We start from the raw sequence: 23,968 nt of genomic DNA on the forward strand, positions 1-23,968 counted from the left end.
TTTAATGAAATAATCTGAATTGGCAATTTCTGATAGGAAACAAATTTTTTACAGAACTCATAAATGAAGCATCTACTGGTTATGCTGAGGAGAGAGTTGAAAGGCAACGTGACCACAACAAACGGGTTTCAGTTTATCGACTGCCATTTTAACATCAAAGACATAAAAACTCCATATGTGGTTAAAACGTGCTCAAGTTTTAAACTAAGAATTAATTCTAAATATTGGCCCTTCATAAGACTATCTGTAACCACTGACAAATCAGTCAAGAAAGTGAAATTGTTTCCTTAGTCCTAAAATGTGCAATGTCTTATCAGTTTACTAGTACCACAAGTTTTTGTTTGTTTTGTTAATCCTCACTCGAGGATATTTTTTCCATTTATTTTTAGAGACTGGAAGAGAGGGAAAGGAGAAAAAGAAACACATAGATTGGCTGCGCCCCCTCCACACCCCCCCCCCCCCCCCCGCCCACAACCAGGGCCTGGGAAGAACCTGCAACCCAGGTATGTGCCCTTGACTGGGAATCGAACCCTCTACCCTTAGATGCGAAGGGCGATGCTCTATCCATTGAGACACACAGGCCAGGGTCCACCACGAATTATTTTATGATGCCACTTAAAATTAATTCTTTTAGCTTAATGAGAAAGCTATAAATTTGTCTTTAATAAACTGGAAGCCTCGTGTTGAAGTAGTTAAAATGAATCAAACGGTTTCTTCAGAAGCATATTTTAGCTCTGTATACAAATACAACTGTTCAATAATGAAACAGATCACATCAAGGAGGTTTAAATCCCTATGTATAGAGAAATTAAAATTGTATCTGAATTACTATCCTCTATTTTGGGGTGGGAGGTTAGCCCTAAATATCCTCTAGGAATCTGTACACCTCTAACAATATTTTAAGTACTTACCTTAAAGTACTATGAGTTAATAACAAGAAGCTGTGAACAGTATGTGGCAGTTCATTATACTAATCTCTCACTCTTTGTATGCACGTTTTCATAAAATTATATTGCAGAAACATACAAAAAAGGAAAACAAGATATAACATATTGTCCCCCCCAAAAATTAAGAAAACAAACTTAGAAGTATGGCATCATTTGTTTACATCAAAACATTCCCATAAGTTTTAATTATGATGAAAGAAAGAAAACACACAAGAGATCTCTACTCTCTCACAGAGGCCCCAGAAATAAGTCAATGTTTCTCCAAAACAATCTTCAAGGGTAACTAGTGAAAAGCAGAAAATGTTAGGATGACAAGAGGAATGAATGACTGGTTGGTTAAACAATAATAAACAAAGAATACCTAAATTAGAGAGCAATGGCTATAAAATCAAAGGCACTTAAAATCCAAGAAACAATCATTCATACTAAACAGTAATAGCGTATAATACTTCTTTTGCTCCAAACTCTAGACACACAAAGACAAATAAAACAAGAATTCTAAAAAAAAACTAAAAAAACCCCAAACAAACAAAAAACAAAAAACAAGAATTCTAGCTCTAAAAGAGTTTACAATGTATAGAATAACAGGTGGGATAAGGGATTGTGATTAAGTGCTAAGATAAAAGATATACAAAAGGGACATGGGATTAAAGCCTTGAAAGATACCGGGAAGAATTTTGGAAGACACTTAAAGTCCTGAGTTAAGAAAAGAAGAAGAGATTCCATGTACCCATTTGAGAAAATTCAATTTATTATATAGCAAAACAAACTAAAAGCAGTAAAAAGACTGATAACATAAACAGGGAAATAATATGTTCACTTAGAATTCATAGAGCCAGACAATTTTTAAAAATGTATTCATACTGAGTTCAGAGAGGAAGGGAGGGGGAAAGAGGGAAACATCAATGATGAGAGAGAATCATCCATCTGCCTCCTGCACACCCTCTACTGGGGACTGGCAGCCCAGGCATATGCCCCAACCGTACCTTCCTGGTTTATAAGTTGATGCTCAACCACTGAGCCACGCCAGCAAGGCAAGACACACACTTTTAATTTATGTACTTTTCTATGTGGTTTTTAACCTTTTATTATAAAAGTTTACATTTATCAAGAGAATGAGAAAACAAGCACAGACTGAAAAAAAATTTGCAAAAGACATCTAATAAAGGACTATTATCCAAAATACAAGAAAAAACTCTAAAACTCAATAAGAAAATGAACCCAATTACAAAACAGTCCAAAATCTGACCAGACAACCCCACCAAAATAGAAGTAGATGTCAAGTTAAACAAATGAAAGGATGGTCTAGAATAGATCATAAGTCATCAGGGAATTTGTAAATTAAAATGAGATACCACTATACACCTATAAACATGGCCAAAATTCAAAATGCTGACACCACCAAATGCTAGCAAGGATATAGAGCTATAGATCTCTCATTGCTGGTGGGCATGCAAATGGTACTGCCACTTTGGAAGAACAGTTTGGCAGTTTCTTACAAAACTAAACACACACTTATCATAATGATCCAGCAATTGCGCTCCTTGGTATTTACCCAAAGAAGTTGAAAACTTATGTCCACACAAAAACCTTCCCATGGGTATTTATAGCATCTTTATTCATAATTGTCAAAACTTGGAAGCAACCAAAACGTCCTTCAGTACATGAATGGATAAACTGGTACATCGAGATGATAGGATATTATTCAGCACTAAAAAGAAATGAGTTGTTATCAAGCCATGAAAAGACATGGAGTAAACTTAAATGTGTATTTTCTAAGTGAAAGAAACTAATCTGAAAAGGCTACATACTGTATTACTCCAACTATATGACATTCTGGAAAAGGCAAAATTTTGGAGACAGTAAAAAGACCTAATCTGTTGGGGAAAAGGGCACTCATACATTGATAGTGGGAGTTTGGTTGTGGGAATAAAAAATAGAACAACCTTGATGGGAGAGGAAGGTGGCAATACCTAACAAAATATTTTTATTTTCTTTTTGAACGTAGCAATTCCATCTCCAGGAAATTATCCTACAGATACACCTAAGTGCTGAAGGGTAGCAGTGTATGCCACCCCAAAATATGCCACTTTGGCATCAGGACTATTTTCAGCTGAAGGCCACTGAGAATACAAGAAAAGCTCTCTGTTCTGGTATTTGCCTAAAAGCAGGAACATAGACTTGTAAATGTGTCCCCTTTCCCTCTCTACCAGGAAGGGCAGAAGTTAATCACCAGAGACAACTCGGGACCCTTAGAGATGGCACCAGTAAAAGCTACATAAATTTTACTAACTAGCCTGTATTAGTTACCTTCCCACAATTTGCCACCCCAGAAATTCAAAGTCCTTTCTATTTTGTTACCTATCTAAACATTTATTGTTCTCTTCTTAAGATGCTATATAAGCCCACCTTCTAACACCTCTAATTACTCATTACTGAGTGCTCCCCTGTGTAAGTGCAAAGCATGTGTTAATAAACTTGTTTTTTTCTCTTGTTTCTCTTGTTAATCTATCTTTTGTCTAGATAGGCCCAGCTGGAGAACCTAAAAGGACAGGTTATAAATATGTGTGTGAGAGAATGTGTGTATTTATGTATATTTGCAGCACTGTGTATAATAACAAAAGACTAGAAATATTCTAAATATCCACTAAAAAAGGATTTAATGTACACATTGGAATACTATGCTCTACAAAAAATAGTGAATTTTTACATGGTGATATGGAAACATCTCAAGGGCATTATTAGTGAAGCAGAAAAAAATCAAGATGTGGGATAGTGTACATGATTTGCTATTTTTTTCATAAGGAAGAATAACAATATATACTCATATTTGCCTACATCTACATAAAGAAACTTTAGATATACTAAAACTAATAAACATAGTTACCTGTAGGAGGTGTGAGTAGAGGGGGAAACAGGGTAGTTAAATAATAAGAGCAAACTTCATAATGTGTACTTATATTACTTTGATTTGTGAACCATGTGAATATATTGTCTATTCAAAATAAAAATTAAATAGATTGTTAGAGAAAATAGTTAAAGAAATGTATAAAACAGATGTTTTCCCTTTTTAAAACTAACCTAAGCTCTTTTTTTCTACATAGTAATAACTCAAGATAAATAATTTTGGTACTTTCAGAATTTTAGTCCCATCAAAGTATTGAGATACCTATTTTGAGACAGTATAACTATTTCAGAAATATATTATTTAAAAAATGTTACTCCCTATGACTTCCCATGAGATTGTAGGAGTCAGATTAAGAGCAACAGGATGTGTGACAAATCTGACTCCATTTTATAAGCCAATCCTTCCTCTTAATTGAACCTGGACTCAGTTGCCCTATTTCCCTCAAAATTAAAGGATGAACAAAAAGGGGGGAATTACAAGAGTGAAATGCTTGCTCTCTCCAATGACCTTCAGGCTAAATCTTCTGCTATAGATACGCGAATTACTAAAGAAATTCTGCTTGAGGCTTGAGCAACCCCTTCCTCAGGGGAAGAGGTGGGGAAATATGCACAAAATAAGGACTCTAGAACCAGACTAAGAGGGTAGGTCAAGAACAAAGGGATTTTTAAATTTCGAGCTGTTCCTTGGATCTGCTTTGTTGCCTACCTGTCTAAGCACACACCCTTTGCCTCACCCCTCCTTGACAATAAAGTATGCCTAAACTCCAGATTCTCTTAAAGTGGATTTGAGAATTAGTTCTCCCATCCTCTCTAGCTAGGCCTTCTAGATCAATAAACCTTTCCTTACTCAAAAAAAGGAAAGGAAAGAAACACTAACAAGTTATATGCCATGGGGATAATATTTAACAGAGGCTTTTCTACTACCAAATATATAAAACTGGTAACTACTTTGTACAATTATTAAACATTGCTATTTTTTCCAAATGTCTCATCAAAATGAATAGCTTTAATAATTTCCTCCTAGTATGCTAGAAAGTCAAATCAATGGTACATTGAGACATTTCACATCCAGGTCAAATTCTGGTTAAATGCTTGAAAACAATATGGCTTGAAAAGAAAGTCAATGATAAGCAAGAATGAAAGGGGAATTAATGAACCCAGAAAAAAAATCACTAGAAAGATTGCCTCAATGATGTCCTGTGTGAGAAAAAGAAAACAGAGTTCATATTAAACCCAACAGCTAACATTGTTTACTATTACCAGATAGTATGCTAACTCTATTAAGTTTTAATCACTGATCTACATTTGCCATTCAAAGTCAAGAAACATAGTTAAAAAAGGGAGGGATAAGTGAATATTAAATTCAATTTAGGATTGAGTATGGATATATAAGGAAGAGGACAGAAAAAAGAAAAACTTGCCAAGCATGCCCATTAAAAAACAACTGAGTCCTTAGATAAATAAGTGCTACAAGATGGAATTATGAGGATATGATGCTAAGATTCTTGGAAAAGTTTATTAATAGCACATAATTACAGCTGAGTGTAATTCAGAAATAAGGAATCTGTTTTTTTAAAAATATAGCCCTATCCGGTTTGGCTCAGTGGATAGAACGTCTGCCTGCAGACTGAAGTATCCCAGGTTCGATTCCAGCCAAGGGCACATGCTTGCAGACTCGATCCCCTGCAGGAGGCAGCCGATCAATGATTCTCTCTCATCACTGATGTTTCTCTCCCTCTCCCTCTCTCTTCCTCTGTGAAATCAATTTAAAAAAATATTTTAAAAATAGAAATAATACAGATAAAAATTATGTGGCAAAATTTTAACTGTTGGTCATTGTGCTACTCTTTCAACTTTATGCTTCAAAATGTTCATATAAAAATTCTGAGCCCTAACCGGTTTGACTCAGTGGATAGAGTGTTGGCCTGTGGACTGAAGGGTCCCAGGTTCGATTCCGGTCAAAGGCATGTACCTTGGTTGGGGGCACATCCCCAATGGGGAGTGTGCAGGAGGCAGCTGATCAATGTTTCTAAGTCTCTATCCCTCTCCCTTCCTCTCTGTAAAAAATCAATAAAATATATATATTTTTAAAAAAGATTCTTTGTAAAAAAAAAATATATTTTTTTTTTTGAGAAAAATAACACTGCCCATATCAGTTCCTCTTTAAGGAAAAAACAACAACATTTAGTTCTGGGAGGCACAAAAAGGCAAAGAAAACATTAAGTAAAGGACATTGCCTTGGGAAAGAAAAAATACATTATTCAGAGAGAGGAGCAGTAACAGAGAAGAAAAAAAACTAGAGAAATGTTATATATATATATATTCAAGTTGTAAATACTGATAGCAGATCAGTATGACCTCATCATTACTTCTGGTTCTTTTTACACGTTTACAGTTAAAATGCAGTATTTTTGAAAACTGATGGCACATCATTTTATTAAGGAGATAATACTCTTCTTTACTCCATAATGCAAATATTATTGTCTTTAGATTTATAAAAACCAATTAAAATGTTCAACCTAATGATGATTTTCATTTCTACTTCATCTATTTCCTCCGAATTACCTTTGTATGCATATCTGATTTCAGCATTTGTTCACTTACATGCTACATCGAATAAATTTTGTTGCACCAACATAAGAAAAAATACTGTTATACATCACTTTAGCCAATACAGGATAGGTCTAGCTTCATGCAAAATGCTAAAAGATACAATCCTTCTTGTTAAATAACTAACTGGATAAGAACATCCTATTTCCTTTAGAACCTAAGAAATATATTCCTCAATTCTTGAGTTTGTGAAAATTCATGTGGAATTATCTCCAAACTCAATGATCAATTTCACCATCATCAGTGGTACTATCCACATTCACTTTCTAATTTATCTAGTAATTGTGAAATAGCTTTCTTTCTCTGTCAATTTTCTTCTCTTTGCCATTAAAGACAGAAAATGAAAATTTCTGCATTCTCAACTGTGGTCAATGAAAGCTACAAAAAAGAAAAAGAAAAGCTACAAAGATGGTGACTACAGGATTCTTTTATACCTTCTTAAAAGATGATGCAAAACTCTACAAAACTTATGAAGAAAACTGAAGGATGCTAAAGATTGATTTCACTACTGCACCATCTTTCTAGGCAACTCCATCATAATTCTAGTTATAACTATAGTCATTTTATTTTAGTCTACTTGGGAATACAATCAATTACTGTTGTTTGCAGTAGTTACTTATGTTCTATGAAGTCACCATGAATACTTATTTAGCAAATAAATCACTGCCCCTACGGAATATTCAGGGTTAGGTTCCTATAAGCTCTGATCACATTTTTGGCAACTGACCAATAGTAACCTTTTATGTGTGTTTCTGTTTGAAGGCATCTTAATATATATTGTTGATTCATTAACATTGAATTCACAGCCAACAGCACTGTAACTCATGCCTTAGTGTATTTCCTTGTAAGGCATATCACAGACTTCTTGGGCTTAGGAACCCTACATAGCACTTCAGTACTATGCACTATGCTTAGGGATCATTTTAAACTGTAAAATCACCACAACAAAAAGTATAAAAATGCACCCTAGCTGGTTTGGCTCAGTGGATAGAGCATTGGTAGGCCTGTGGACTGAAGGGTCCCGGGTTCAAGTCCAGTCAAGGGCACATGCCTGGATTCCAGGCTCGATCCCCAATAGGGGGCATGCAGGAGTCAGCCTATCAATGATTCTCTCTCATCACTGATGTTTCAATCTGTTTCTTCCCCTCTGAAATCAATAAACCTATATATTTTAAAAAGTACAAAAATGTGAAAAATGAGGCACTAAATATACTGCGAAAAGGACAGTTGTTTACAGTATTGATAAGGGAAAAGGGTAGAATAAAAAAAATATTTTTATTCCTCTTTCCTTTCCTTTCCCACGCTTTTACTAACAGATGTGTAACTGATTAATCAACTGTATATATATTTAACCTTATGTTCTGGCTAAGGTTTTGTTACAGCTCTCAGTTGACCAGGCAAGAACAAAAAGATTTTTAACCCAGCCATTTGAGAAAAAATATAAACATTATCATGTCACTCTATATCCTCTGTCATCCACAGATGTTAAATTCTTATGTGATGTTATTGTATTCCCAAAGGGTTAAAAAATGGCAAAAAATATTTACACAAAATTGGCAAAAAACAAACACACTTCTCTAAAAAAAATCTTTAAAATATAAGCCAAAAAAAGCTTTTTAAAGAGCAAGCTGCAATAGGCTTTACAATTCTAAACATGCATGCCCTTTGACCCACTTTCCTTTTAAGAACTCATTATACATTGTAAAATAATGTTTATTGAATCTGTTTGTAATTGGGAAAAAACAACAGGAAATAACCCGATTTCCAGCAATAAGTAGGTAAGTTATGGAATATCCATGTAATAAAAATTGATGTTTCTATTAAAAAGAATGTCTATATATTAACAAGACAAATGTCCTATTCTATATAATAAAAGCCAAGTGACTGAACAGCAGAACGATTGGTCGACCAGTCGCTATGATGCGCACTGACCACCAGGGGGCAGACGCTCAACACAGGAGCTTCTGCTGACCAGGATGAGCAGCTGCTACCGCTGCAGGCATTGGGAACAGCTGGGATGAGTACGCTCCCACTGGGGGGGTGGGTGGGGGGGGTGTGTGTGTGTGATATCTGCAGGCCACAGTCCCCCTACCAGTGCATGAATCCTGTGCACCGGGCCTCTAGTATCAAATAAAAAGCAAATCACAGACCTTTATATAAATGAGTATAAAATTATGTCTTTTAACACAAGTGTAAAAGACATGAAAATATAAATAGTAGTAGCCATCTTTAGAATGCAGGGGGGAAAGTGCCTTCCATTTTTTAGATTATACATTTCTATAAGTTTAAAAAAGACTACAGTACATGTATTATTTTGGTAGTCAGAAAAAAAATAAAAGAATTGTTTTAAGACATAGAAAGCCCCCAACTTCTAAAATGACCCCACAGGAACAAATGTCCCATTTCCCAAAATCAAAACATTAGGGAAATAATTAACTTGGAGTGATAAGAGGTTCTTACCTAGGAAGCAGAGGCTATGATCAGATTATTGTTTATCTTAGTTAAGTTAAATGCTGCCGACAAATATCTATCCTGAACTTTCTGGAACTGATAAACCAACAGAACTAAACAAGTCAGGATAGCTGAAGGGTGCAGATATTTTTCTGACATCCAAATTTAAAACCCAAATGAATTTTTCTATAGAAAATGTTACACAGTTCACTTAAATATAATTATTAAAATATTATACTTAGGTGCAATATGTTTTAAGGAAGATTTGTTTGAAAACTTCTTTATCTAGCAAAATTTCCATACGCAAAGAACATTTTAAAGATTTTAATAACACAATTCATTCATAAATCAAGGACTATCTGGTTATTTCCAGGTGTGATGCAAGTCCACAATCAATTTTAACTTTTAATATGGTCTATGAGTTTAATAAAGTCCAACATGTGTTATGAATTTTAAAACACTGAATTCTAACAAAGTTTAAATGATTTTCAATGTTTTATTTGGAGAACAAAAACCTCTGTTAATGTTTTATGTTTAACTTATGGGGCCTGAAAAACAGTATTGTTAATGAACACCAAGCAGAGCCATGTTGATAACAATTCTAAAACTGAGAAATACACTTTGTTAAATAACTAATTTAAAGAGGCATCATTTCAATTCCTTAGTAATTTTGCCAGATGGCTATATGCCAATGTTTAATTCTTCAAATTTTACTTACTTCAAAGTTTAAGTTTCAAAATCCTCTGAACTACCATGCCTTCCTAGTTGCTATAAATGTTTCTTCTTTCCTTCTCTCTGAATAACTCCAAACTCTAAAAAGAACAATCCATCTCTAAAAATTTAATGTTCAGCCGAAACTGGTTTGGCTCAGTGGATAGAGCTTCGGCCTGCAGACTGAAAGGTCCCGGGTTCGATTCCGGTCAAGGGCATGTACCTGGGTTGCGGGCACATCCCCAGTAGGAGATGTGCAGGAGGCAGCTGATCGATGTTTCTCTCTCATCGATGTTTCTAATTCTCTATCCCTCTCCCTTCCTCTCTGTAAAAAAATCAATAAAATATATTTTAAAAAAAACAAAAAACTTAATGTTCACAAGAGAGTATTTTATTTAAGAGGCACTATGTAACTCCATTCTTGTTTAAAAATATCACACACAGCCGAAACTGGTTTGGCTCAGTGGATAGAGCATCGGCCTGCGGACTGAAGGGTCCCGGGTTCGATTCCGGTCAGGGGCGTGTGCCTTGGTTGCGAGCACATCTCCAGTGGGAGATGTGCAGGAGGCAGCTGATCGATGTTTCTCTCTCATCGATGTTTCTAACTTTCTGTCTCTCTCCCTTCCTCTCTGTAAAAAATCAATAAAATAAAAAAAAAATATATCACACACAGCCTTGGCCAATGTGGTTCAGTTGGTTGAGCATCATCCCAGGCACTGAAAGGTCAAGGGTTTGATGCCCAGTTAGGAAGCAACTGATTGATGTTCATATCCATGTTTCTCTTTCTCCCTCTCTCTTCCTCAATAAAACATTTTTTTAAAAGTCACTCAGCCCCAATATATATGCAGAAAAAAAGACTGAGAAAATAAATACTAAACTGTCAACTCTGGTTACCTACAAGGGTATTTTTTTCTTATGGTTCTTTTAATTATTTAATTAAACAACTGAATGTGTAGTTAATACATTTATGATTCTGACTTTTGAAAGATGACATTAACCACTCAAGGTTAGTGAATAACAACAATAAATAATTCAGAATGCTTTTTTTAACTTTAAATAATCATAGTTAATTCTGTTACAGAGATAACAACGAAGCAAAAGGCTACTTCACTCAAGGCATGTACTTCCCTATTCCTAACGTGAAGTTATTGTTTACTGACACTTTGTAAAGAATCTCTAAAAAAATCCATATACGTAATGATCATAAAGTGTATTATAAAACAAATTGAGACTGAAGGAAATAAGACTAAAACATCAAAAAAAATTAGTGTCTATTCTCTAAATTATTACCAATAGAAATTTGAAACGGTACAACCCATAGCCATTAAAGCATTTTGAGTGCCCTGATAAAATATAAAATTAATGTAAACTGACTTATATGTCTTAGCTGACAGCCCACAAAATAATATTCATATGGAGCTATTTCTAATTTGATTTTAAAAATTGTTTACAAATGGGTATGTTTACAAGTTCATACCCCTCTTATGCATTCTATCTACATAGAGGTATACAGTTAACATACATCAAGAGCTTATTATGTGCCTGGCACTGTGCAAAATGACATAGTAATCTCATTTAATCCTCATAACACCATGAGTAGGGTATACCATCATCCCTATTTACAGATCAAGGCACTAACATATAAACATTCCCCTATTTATTGTCCTTCTGTTAACAATATTTAAAGAACATGATTATGTTTTAATAATGGATTTTCCAAATATACTTAACATTTTTATAAAAATTTAGGGCTTTACCGTATTTTTTTTTAAAGCCCTTCTGGCTCTAACCAGTTTGGCTCAGTGAATAGAGCATCGGCCTGCGGACTGAAAGGTCCCAGGTTCAATTCCGGTCAAGTGCATGTATCTTGGTTGCGGGCACATCCCCAGTAGGAGGTGTGCAGGAGGCAGCTGATTGATGTTTCTCTCTCATCGATGTTTCTAACTCTATCCTTCTCCCTTCCTCTCTGTAAAAAAATCAATTAAAAAATATATTTAAAAAGAAAGAAAGAAAAGCCCTTTCTGGATGTTTAGGAACTGTTGAAATTGCTCTGAAGAGAAAAGGAGGTCTTGAAATACAAAGATTCCAACATAAATATGTCATATAGTTGCTTTACTTCAATTTCTTTTTAAGCAAGAACCATCAAAGTACACTAGCAGAGGTTTTGTTCTGTTGTGTGTGTGTATGTGTGTGTGTGTGTGTTTAGATTATTCATATATTTGGTATCCATTCATCACAGGGCCAATTATATGAACATATGTTCTTATTTTCTGTATTCTTGATGCTCTGACGTGGGAGGTGAGGGGGCTTACAGAGCAAGCAACAGTCCCTTCAGGACAAATTCCTAAAGAGAACTACTTGCCTACTAGCATGCTTTTCATATGCAAAAAACCAGCTAATCCAGAGTTTATAACACCAACTAAATCCTTATCTAACTCTCACACACCAAGCTAGTATTTCCCATACCATAAATCATCCCAGGCCAGGTAGTAGGAAACTAGAAACCAACCTTATAGCCCAAAGCCTGGAGGAATTAAACTAGCCAATCCTAAACTGTTATTCTGCCCAGTCTTGCCTTTCCCTGGGAAACCCAAATAAATGTCATAACCTGTGCTCTTGTTCTCTGCCTCCTGACTACCCTGATGTCTTCCCCTGTATCTGTGTGTGGCATACAGTGACCCCTCTCTCTGAGATCTGAGTATAATAAATTTCTTTCAATCCTCATTCTTGCTTCCTCTTATGCTCACACCAACTTTGATATATCATATCCAACATGTACATTTTTAGAACAGTTTCAAATTTTAAATTTTCTGTTATAATGTAGCTTATGGCCACCAAGTTCATTGAAACAAGAGTCTATGTATAATTTTCTTCCTTTCCTATAGCATATCCAATAAAATACATTGACCATGTGTGCATTCAATAAACTCATATTCCTTCTGTGTGTACCATAGTGTAGTCACCACAGTGACAAAGATCTATACTAAAGTAAGGCTTCTACTCTCTAGCATGGTAAAGAAGATTTTTATCTAAACAATCATATAAAATAGACAGCCAAGCAACTTATTTACTGAATGCCAGGTAACTGTCCTTCGTTACACAAAAATATGCAATTTGAGTTCTTACAACGGTATCCAGGGAGATGTAGGAGATAGTACTTCAGCTGGGCAAATTCAACAGAAATGGAAATATGCCTTAGAAAGATTAATCCTAAATTAATAGGAAGGCTGAATTGGAACAAAAACATCAGTTAAAAACTTTTTGCCAGTTTTTACATAAACCAGTAATGATCTAATTAAGATAAAAATAAATGTTAGATTGAGATAGCAAAAAACTATTGGCCCTAATAATTTAAAGCAACTAGCTGAAGGTCACGCATTTAGCCATTTGCAAAGGAAAGGAAATGTGAGAGTTACTAAGGAAAGAACCATAAGATTTGGCAACCGAATCAATGTTGGTGCTATGGGTTAGAAAGCAGATCCTAAGGTGAATCTGAGGGAATTCAAGAAGCATTAATAAACAAGGACGAGGAGTTGTTTCCTCAGTTTATTTTAGAGATGGAGATAGCTAACTTATAATACAATGGTTTCCATTTAAAATGTTCTTTTGTTCTCTACATTTTATCAGTTCATGTATATAAATTTCTCCCATAGTTAAGCACCTTGTAAACAGATGCCCCGTTTATTAACATACTTATATACTAAGCAAAAAAATTTGGCATTGCTGTTAAAATAGTTACAACTATAAAAAAAGAGAGATGCAATCAAATGCATTTATTTTTAATTTAAAGGTCTGCTTACTTTTTGGGCGGGGCAGAATTTTAAAGTGTGAATAACTATAATTTATTTAAGTGCCTATGTTCCTCCACATACAGTACACAAAATATACCTTCTGATATGAACTAAATACCTGTGCCCTCTCCAAATTCAAAATTCATAACCCTACAAAGTGATAGATAGTATGTCGTAAGCCTTTGGGGTGATTAGGTCATGATAGAGCTCTCATGAACGAGATTGGTGCCCTTTCCCTCAGCTCTTCTGCCAAATGAAGGCACAATGAGAAGATGGCTTTCTATGAACAGGAAGTGAAGTGCTACCCAGACACCAAATCTGCTAGTACCTTGATCTTGGACTCCCCAGTCTCAAGTATTGTGAGAAATATATACTAAGCGGCCAGATTATTATGACCACCCCATCAGTACGTCGTTGGGCCACCTTTTGCCTTCAATACTGCAGCAATTCTTCTTGGCATTGACTCCAGAAGATGTGGAAAGGTGATGCGAGGAATCTGACACCATGCTTGATGAATAGCACTGTCCAGTTCTGTGAGATCTCATGGTTGTGGAACCAGCTGCCTGATGGCTCTTTTAGCTTCGTCCCACAAATGCTCAATTGGATTGAGATCTGGTGATTGTGGGGGCCACCTAAGCAAGGTAAAGTCTCCCTCATGTTCTTGAAACCACTCCTGCACAATACGAGCACCGTGGCATGGTGCATTGTCTTGTTGGAAGAAGCCATCTCCATTGGGATACGCCATCAACATGATAGGATGAACTTGATCAGCAGTGATGCTTAGGTATGTTGTGCTATTTAGACGTTTATAATGGTCTGGCCCTCTAGCAACTTCCGCGTGAAATTATAGCTAATTTGCCTACAAACGTCGGGTGGTCATAATAATCTGGCCAGTGTGTGTGTGTGTGTGTGTGTGTGTGTGTACACGAATAAAAGAGAAACATGCAAATTGGTGTCACTCCGTAACACCAACCAGCCAATAAGAGCGACTATGCAAATTAACCCAACAAAGATGGCGGTTAATTTGCAGGTGCGGAGCGAAGACTGAAGAGGCTTGGCTTCTCCCCTGTGGCTGGACCAAAGGCCTGGGTCCCGGGTGCCAGAGGAAAACCGGTGCCGGCAGCCAGGGGAAGAAAGGCCTATTGTGCAAATCTTCGTGCAAAGGGATACACACACACACACACACACACACACACACACACCCCATGTTCAAAGGCTGTTAAATTGCATTGTTCACCCATATCTTCAGAAAAAAATCATTTCTACTGTCGTGGTAAACAACCTGCTTCCCTATTTATAATGGTCTGGCCCTCTAGCAACTTCAGCACGAAATTACAGCTAATTTGCCTACAAATGTCAGGTGGTCATAATAATCTGGCCACTCAGTGTATGTTGGTTAGTCAAGCCACCAAAACTATAGTAATTTTGTTATAGCAACCTGAGTAGATTAAAACATCTTCCAATTATTCATCATTAAATAAACCTTTGAAAATAAATGATGTCTAACTTCCATTATTTATGTGCTTCTCCAAGGAACAAAAAAAGGGGACTTTAATTCCTTTATTTTTCTGTATCTTTAAAGAAATCCAATTCATTTTATATCTTGCTCAAATATAGCATTACCTCTAAGCATCACAAACATACATTTTTTTGATATTTTGGCACATTTTTTAATATGAGCTCCAACAATTTTAACATAATAATTGAATACTGAAGTTAAAGAAGTACTTTCAAGCTTAGCATAATGTATGGGACAGAGTAGGAAGACACTCATTTTTTTGGAATTAATACTTGAATTTCAGTTCTAAATGAAAAGATATGTATTACCGTATTTTTCCGTGTATAAGATGCTATTTTTTCCTAAAATCCTTAGACTGAAAATCAAGGGGCATCTTATACATGGAAGTCAGCCAAGGAGGGAGCCATGCAGGTGCGTAGCTGCCCATACCTTGTTAAAGAGGCTTCCTCCAATCATGAGCCTTATACCGTAATTGGAAGTGGAGGTGGAGAGTGCACAGATGCAACAGGGAACAGAGCTTTCTGAGCCCATAAAGATGTCAAAAAATAAAAAGACAAATACCAGTAAGCAACTGTCTTACTCTGCAAAATTCAAACTGAATGTAATCAGCTATGCAAAAAAGCATGGAAACAGAGCTGCAGAGAGACAATTTGGACCTCCTCCCACTGAGCATCTGATCAAACAGTGGAGAAAACAGGAAGAACAACTCATTAAGATGCCAAAAAGCCAAAACCAGTTTGGCTCGGTGGATAGAGCGTCGGCCTGCGGACTGAAGGGTCCCAGGTTCGATTCTGGTCAGGGACATGTACCTTGGTTGCGGGCACATCCCCAGTGGGGAGTGTGCAGGAGGCAGCTGGTCGATGTTTCTCTCTCATCGATGTTTCTAACTATCTCTCTCCCTTCTTCTCTGTAAAAAATCAATAAAAATATATATAAAAAAAAAATGCCAAAAAAGAAGGGCTTAAGAGGAAAACCAGGAAAATGGGCAAACTTGGAGCAAAGGCTTAAGATTTAGATTATGGAGCAGCACCAGAGTGGCTTATGTGTGTCGACCAAGCCTATTCAATGTCAGGCAAGAATGTTTGCAAGCAAAATGAACATTGTTGATTTTACAGGAAAGGCAAAATAGTGCTTTAATTTCATGAAAAGAGAAGGGCTGGCCATGAGAACACAACAATGTTAGCTCAGAAAATGTCACTGGTTTATGAGGATGATCTCACATATATAGACAGTGACTCAGAAGACAGCAGTGATACAATAGAAGTTGAAGAAATTGATATGTCTGGAACTAATAGTGATGAAGAAGAGAGCAGTGATGCACCAGAAGCTGAATAAAGTGATATGCTGCATAATATCATAGTACTGGTATGTAAACATTACCTGTGGTAATTACTAAATAAAAATGTGTTTTGTTCTATGTTTAAAATATTGATTTCTTAATTTGGGGTTGGAAAAGTGGTCTTATACATGGAAAAATATGGTATCTATCTGAAGGCAAATATGCAAACAGCCTATCACCCATTTCAGTGTAAGTCACATCTAAAATTAAATTCCCATTGTAATATTAACAGCTTTCTTCTCTTAAGCAAACATTTATTGAGCACTCATCACATGCCAGGCATTGTTCTTTGCACTTCAAGTGTTATCTCATTTCATCCTTACAACCACCCTAGGAGTTTGGCAAGATTAATTTTATAGAAGAAAACACGGGCACAGAGTGACTAAGCAATGTGCTCAAGATAACACAGCTAAAAAGTAACAGAGCCAGGATATGCATAAAAGCATTCTATTTCCAGAGCCTACCCTTTAAATATGCTGAGAGACAATCTGTGTCTACCATCCACTTCCTCACCAACAGAGTTCTCATCCATTGTCCTACCTCTGCACTAAGAGTAACTACTGTTATTAGTTGTATGTACCCTTCCAGGTATTTTTACATATTAATAAGGAAAGAAATGTATAATACATATGTATATATAAATATATATGCTAATCCAAAATACATCTTTCTATACAATGTTCTAAACCTTGCCTTTTACTTAATGTATCTTGGAGATCTTCCCATTTTGGTACAAAAAGAACACCTTCATTCTTTTCACAATTACATAGCCTTACTTTACATTGACTGAATAGACCATAATTTATTTTACCAGTTCTCAATAGTCATCTGATCACTTCTAATGTTTTGCTATTATAAACAATGCTGCAGTTAATGTCGTTTTTGTACATATACAAATGTAGCTATCAGAGCAAGAGTTATATTCTTGGACTTTTGGGAGAAAGGGTATGTGCATTTGTAATTCTGACATATGCTGGCAAAATACCCTCATACAAATTTATCAATTTATACTAATAACCTATGAAAACTTATTTACTGACAGCCTCACCATACAGAGTATATTATCAAACTTAAAATTTTTTGTTAACCTGATATGTGAAAAAAAATGATACCTCATTGCAGTTTCCTGCATTTCTCTTAGTATGCATGAAGTTGAAGAGAATGCATTTGTTTCAGAGCCATTTGTATTTATTCCCTTTTCTGTTAATGCCTATCCATATCTTTTGCCCATTTTGCTGCTGGATTGTTGTCTCTTTATCTTGTCAATTTCTAGGATTGCTTTATTTATTTATATTTGTTTATTTTCCCCAGGTACAACTGAGAGTACGTTTATTTTATTAATTTAGACTTTGGGCAATTCATTTAACCTCATGAAATTGTATTTCCTTCACCTATAAATCTAAGCTAATATGTACTTTTCAGGGTGGTTTTAAGACTTATGGATAAGGCATAAATGATTCTCTCCCCTCCTTTATAAAACCTGATGATTCCTATTACAAACTATCACTGGATATCCATCAAATTAAATCCAAGCTCCCCAATTTGATTAATTCTATAATCTGACCTCAATTTTACCTTTCTAACCTTCCTGGTCACTATTTTCAGATATTTCAGGTAATTCAAATTTGGCGATCTGAGCTGCTTTATCTATAGAACACTCTTCTTCAATCTTTCCTCATTGAAATACTATATCCTTCCAGTTCATATGCTATCTTTCCTATAGAAACTCACCTAGATCCACTCCATCCCAAATGGTTACTTACAATATCCACCTCTTTACATAGCATTATCTATGCATCTTGCAAGAGTTAGTACACTTTATATTTGTATGTATTTCTATTTATTTGTGCACTTGTTTTATCTTCCCTTCTAAATCTTTAAGTTGTATTTATCATGTTATACTAAAAAATTTGTCAAATGAATACATTTTTAAAACATTTGTTTGAAAATAAATATCTTCTGGGCTTATCAACTTTGTAAAGCGAAGCACAAGGGTGCTTAAAATTTTTAAATAAATTTAGACATTGCTTCTACTACATTTGCTAAAATTAAAAATGTTCTTTTTCCTAAAGAAATAGAGATGCAAATAAAACTAAATTTATGTATATATTCATGGTAGCATTCCTTATAACAAAAGTCTGGAAATTAAAAAAAATACAACAAATAAATTTTGGTACATTTAAATGATGAAATGTTGAATTATCATTAGCAATATCCCTAAACATTTAAAAACATGGGAGAAATTCTAATTATTATTAAATTATTACTGGGGGAAAATTTTTGAGATACTAGAACATATTCCTACTTTAATCAGAAACATTTATGAGTATATAAAAAATGTCAAATGGACAACAGTATTTATCTATTCATGATGGCATGATGATTGAATTTTACTTCCCTTACTTCCCAAATTTTCTACTAAGAATATGTAATCCTATCTAATAAAAGAGAAACATGGTAATTAGCGTACGTCCGCTACCCTTCCCATTGGCTAATCAGCGAGATATGCAAATTAATTGCCAGCCAAGATGGCGGCTGGCAGCCAGGCAGCTTGAAGCTAACATGAGGCTTGCTTGCTTCAGTGACGGAGGAAACCAACGTTCCCCGCATGCCTTGCCGGCCTCTGAGCTTGCAGTTTGAAACATTGTTACAAATATAGAAGCTAAACAAAACCCCAGAAAACTGCTTTCAGCCTGCCGGGATCTCAGAGCTGGAGTTGATACAGTGTTTTGATTATAGAACCCAAACAAACCAGATACCTGCTTTCAGCAGCTGAGGCCTCAGAGCTGGAGTCAGAGCTAATGCTGGCCCAGAATTAAAAAAAAAAAAAGAAAAAAAAGGAGCAATTGGGAGCTTCAGTCACCCGCCAGCCTGAAAACAGACCTCAGCCCCTCACCCAGACTGGCCAGGAACCCCAGTGGAGACACCCACCCTGAAGGGTGTTTGACCAGCTGCAAACAGCCATCAGCCCCTCACCCAGGCTGGCCAGGCACCCAAGCAGGACCCCCACCCTGATCCGGGACACCCTTCAGGACAAACCAGCCGGCTCCCACCCGTGCACCAGGCCTCTATCCTATATAGTAAAAGGGTAATATGCAAACTGACCCTAACAGCAGAAAGACTGGGAATGACTGGTCACTATGACACACACTGACCACCAGGGGGCAGACACTCAATGCAGAAGCTGCCCTCTGGTGGTCAGTGCGCTCTCACAGTGGGGAGCTCTGCTCAGCCACAAGCCAGGCTGATGGCTGCCAATACAGCGGTGGTGGTGGGAGCCTCTCCTGCCTCCTCAGCAGCACTAAGGATGTCTGACTGCAGCTTAGGTCTGCTCCCCGCTGGGAAGTGGACATCCCCCGAGGGCTGCTGGGCTGCCAGAGGGATGTCTGATTGCCAGCTTAGGCCCAATCCCCACGGGGAGCAGGCCTAAGCCAGCAGGTGGTCATCCCCTGAGGGGTCCCAGACTTCGAGAGGGCACAGGCTGGGCTGAGGAACCTCCCCTCCTCCAAGTGCACAAATTTTTGTGCACCGGGCCTCTAGTATATATATATATAAGCCCAGTGACCAAATGGCAGAACGACCAGAATGACAAGTCACTGTGAAGCACACTGACTACCAGGGGGCAGACGCTCAATGCAGGAGCTGCCCCCTGGTGGTCTGCGCTCCCACAGTGGTAGCGCCACTCGGCTGACCAGGATGAGCAGTGCTCCCATGTGGAAGGCCCCCTGCCAGGGAAGGCGCTGGCTTTCTTTTAAATTCATGTCGACTGAACCCATGATGAAGGCAGAGCCTATCTTGGGGGTATATCCAGCTAAGAGGTGGGAATGCCTCAGTTGACCTTCAAAGCCAGGTACCAGGAAATGGGTTCTTATCTAAATCCAGTCAAGCACCAGGAATGAATGTGATTCGGACCCACCCAGAGGTGACTATTTACGAGGAAGCTACAAGAATGCACGCATTCCCCCTTTTACTTAACCTTAGTAAAACTTCCTGGTATTTGGCTATAAATAAAGGTTGCTGTGCTGGCTCTGGGCCCTGTTCATCTATCAGAGAGCAGGCGCCACACCTGGTCCCAGCTTTCCTCTAGTTCTGTCTCAGTCTTGTTTTATTCAATTTTCCTTAACCTTGTCCCATTCTATTCAAGATTTCATCAACCCCCGAGTTCTCTCTCTATGCGCTGGTTGCAAGAAGAGAGAACGCCATCCCCCCCTTATCCCCACAGTGGGCTGATCCCTGCAGGCCATGCCCCCCCCACCACCACCACCACCACCAGTGCACGAATTTGTGCACTGGGCCTCTAGTCCTATATAATAAAAGGCTAATATGCAATTCGACCAAACCGCAGAACAATTGATTGTTATGATGCGCACTGACCACCAGGGGTCAGAAGCTCAATGCAGAAGCTGCCCCCTGGTTGTCAGTGCGTCCCTACATGGGAAGGGCCACTCACTCAGAAGCCAGGCTAATGGCTGGCAACTGCAGCGGTGGGAGCCTCTCCCGCCTCCACGGCAGCACTAAGGACCCCTCAGGGGATGTCGACTGCCGGCTTAGGGTGCAGGCTGGGCTCAGGGCCCCCCCCTCCCCCCCCCCGAACAACTGTCGTGCACTGGGCCTCTAGTTTAAAAATAATGTGAAAAACACATTACTAAAGAATTCTAAAATGTTTTCCTATGGCCAAGAAAAGCTAAAGTAATTTCAGGTAAATAAAATATGGTTTTAAGACTGAGCCACCAAAAGTTAAGAAATTCTTCTTTTAAAAAAATAATTCCAACAATACAATTGTAAATAGCACAGATTTTTCTTGCATATAGTTGCCACAATTCATTAAGATAAAAAAATAATTACTGCCTTGTAAACTGCATCAGCCTGGGAAAAATATTTATAGAAGTTGAAAGGAATCAAACCATGGGCTCGCTGATTCAGTCTCTTCACTAATGCTCCCCACTTTTCTACTTACTAAATTTTGGGGGCAATCCTAGCCCCCAAAATCCTTATAACAATGTTTGAATACATTTCTTCTATTAGGTTTTAATAGGTATCTCAAAGTACCTGATATGCTTTATAGCCTAGGAAAAATAAATATCTATGAAGTAAAACTTGATTTATTCAAAGCAATTTTAAAAATGCAAGGAGTTTGTAAAAAATTATCTTCAATAGTGCTACCTTTGTATGTCATATTAGGGACATGGAGCCCTAAGAATATTTACTAAAGAGATGACAGAAACTAGACCACCAATGCTGTCATCTGCAACAAAAATCTTTAATAAATGCCTAAACTGTAGAAATGAAATCAACCATACTCCTGGTTCTTTCAAGGAAAGTATATGGCTCACTTCCAATCAGATAAAAACACTAATATACCAAATGCAGAGAAAAATCATCACTTCCAAGTCCTTTTAAAAAGTCTGTACTTGTTAAATTGCTCAGATTAGACAACTATTGCTATTATTGTCTTCTCTGTGGGTTAAGATTCTATAAAGCATTTACCAAACCAATGCATCCTACAGAGAGATACATGGCAGACTTGATACAACATAACTAATCCAAGCTCCAATATTCGCCACCAAATCAATCGACTGGGCCTTGGATAGTAGCACAGCATAGCATTAGACAACAAAGGGATATAGAATATGATATATAACAAAGGAGAGAAAAGACTGGGGAGTACAATGATAGGTTTTTGTTCATTTGTTTAAATATTCTTCATACCACACAGGGTATAATACCAAAGTGGTATCACAATGCAAGATCTTGGTAAAATAACGATTTCAAAAAGCCATCAAATAGAATGGCAAGGAAACAATCTGTGCATTAGTATTTCATCTGCCTCAAATAAAAGATACAAACTATAAATAATTCTAAACATAAGCACAATTTAGTGAATAAGGTAGGAGACTGGTAGACTTAAATTTTTAGATTTAATTTATAGTTGTTCACCAGTCACCTGCTGTTTTGACAAGTTACTTACCAACTTGTGCTGCCATTTCTCCGTAAATTTATCCCCTAAGATGAGGATAATTCTTGCAAATTGTGTCACAAGCATTTTGAAAGGAACCATGAGTTATTGTGTAATGCTCTTGAAATTCCTCAGATGTAGGGTCCTACACAAAGTAAAGTATTATTATACATCTCTCTAACAGTAGTCATCTGTTTGCATTATGATTTTTTTGTTCCTATTCTTGAACACTGTGATTCTTGGGCACTAACCTTTCTCAAAGTGTCCAAAGCAAGCCTCCATATATCATCCATTATCTTTCACTTCCTCAGAAGGTACAGTTAAAATTAGGAGTTATAAAACATAATGAGCTGCTCTGGTATTACATGCTTTGGTTCAATAAGAAATATGTGGAATAATTTAGTACTTTTAATCCACTCTTAAGTGAATAATTTTATTTTCCACACTTATACATTTATTTTCTTATATTACCTTTTAAATTACAATGATATTTTAAGCAGTTCATTAATAGATTTATGTTTTATGAACAAGGAGAGCAGGTCAGAAAATGAAGCAAGAAAGGCAAGCCACGTAATTACTGCCACGTAAACAAAATACTTTATTGGAATGACCGAACAGTAGAAATGAGGCCAGCCAGCTCACTGCCTGAGCATCAACCCATGAACCAAGAAGTCAGGATTCAATTCCCAGTCAGGGTACGCGCCCAGGTTGCAGGCTCAATCCCCAGTAGGGGGCGTGCAGGAGGCAGCTGATCAATGATTCTCTCTCATCATTGATGTTTCTCTCTCCTGCCCCCTTTCTCTCTGAAATCATTAAAAATATAATTTTTTTAAAAGAAAGAAATTACCACTTTGGGCTACAGGAAACAGAATCAATGCTTATAATTTTTACATCTTCTGTAGAGAGTTGAGCACAAGCTACAGTAAGTTTTATACTATTCCAAACTTTGCTAGCTTTGCTAATCAAGTTAGCCTTTATTTCAAGAATAAAACATACACATTTAAAATTTTAGTTAATGTTGGTGCAATATTATATCTTTAAAATAGAACTCTCAACCTTCTTTATTGTTCCTAAAATCGCTTCTCTTTGAATTTGGAATGTTCTCTTATTTGCTAGCCTAGTGATGGTTAGTCTCTTAATCTTTTAACTTCAGTTTCCTCATGTAAAATGGGGACCATAAAGCCTGCCCCGGCTACCATACAAGACTGTTGTAAGGATTAAATGAGATAATCTACTTGAATGAATTTTACAAACCATAAAAAGCTATCAAAACGTCACCTTTTAACAGAACTGTATCACATTATTTACAAATTATGGTCACAAAATAGTTTAGTATTGTTTCTTACATGAAATAGAAATACATGTGCAAAACATATTACAAGAAACAAATGGAAATACATGTGTAAAACATATTACATGAAACAAATGAAAACACATGTACAAAACAGCCACCAAATTTTACCTATGATTTGATATATAGTGAGTTAATGATCTTGTTAGGAAAAGTACACTTCCTATGTTATTTTTAAATCTTTAGACGTGAATTTGGAAAGATAAAAATAAAATAATTAATTTAGCTGCACTGGTCTACAGTGGTCGGCAAACTCATTAGTAACAGAGCCAAATATCAACAGTACAATTGAAATTTCTTTTGAGAACCAAATTTTTTAAACTTAAACTATATAGGTAGGTACATTGTTTGTTATTAACTTAATTAGGGTACTCCCAAGGCTTAGG

General features: G+C 36.7%; 1 protein-coding gene across 10 annotated transcripts in view; it reads right to left on the reverse strand.

Annotated features, from left to right (window-relative positions):
• Window positions 1–23,968, reverse strand: part of HERC4 (HECT and RLD domain containing E3 ubiquitin protein ligase 4) — a 112,131-nt gene that overhangs the window by 81,680 nt on the left and 6,483 nt on the right. Inside the window, exon 2 of one of the 10 annotated variants that reach the window (XM_036336883.1) lies at window positions 22,244–22,376. The exons of the other annotated variants lie outside the window; for them this stretch is intronic. Within the exon in view, the coding sequence (XP_036192776.1) occupies window positions 22,244–22,259 (16 nt within the window). The 5' untranslated portion in view covers window positions 22,260–22,376. The remainder of the gene's footprint in view (window positions 1–22,243; window positions 22,377–23,968) is intronic. 10 annotated transcript variants of the gene reach the window in all.

The sequence above is a fragment of the Myotis myotis genome, unplaced genomic scaffold (genome assembly GCF_014108235.1).
Source record: "Myotis myotis isolate mMyoMyo1 unplaced genomic scaffold, mMyoMyo1.p scaffold_m19_p_15, whole genome shotgun sequence".
Taxonomy (NCBI): Eukaryota; Metazoa; Chordata; class Mammalia; order Chiroptera; family Vespertilionidae; genus Myotis; species Myotis myotis.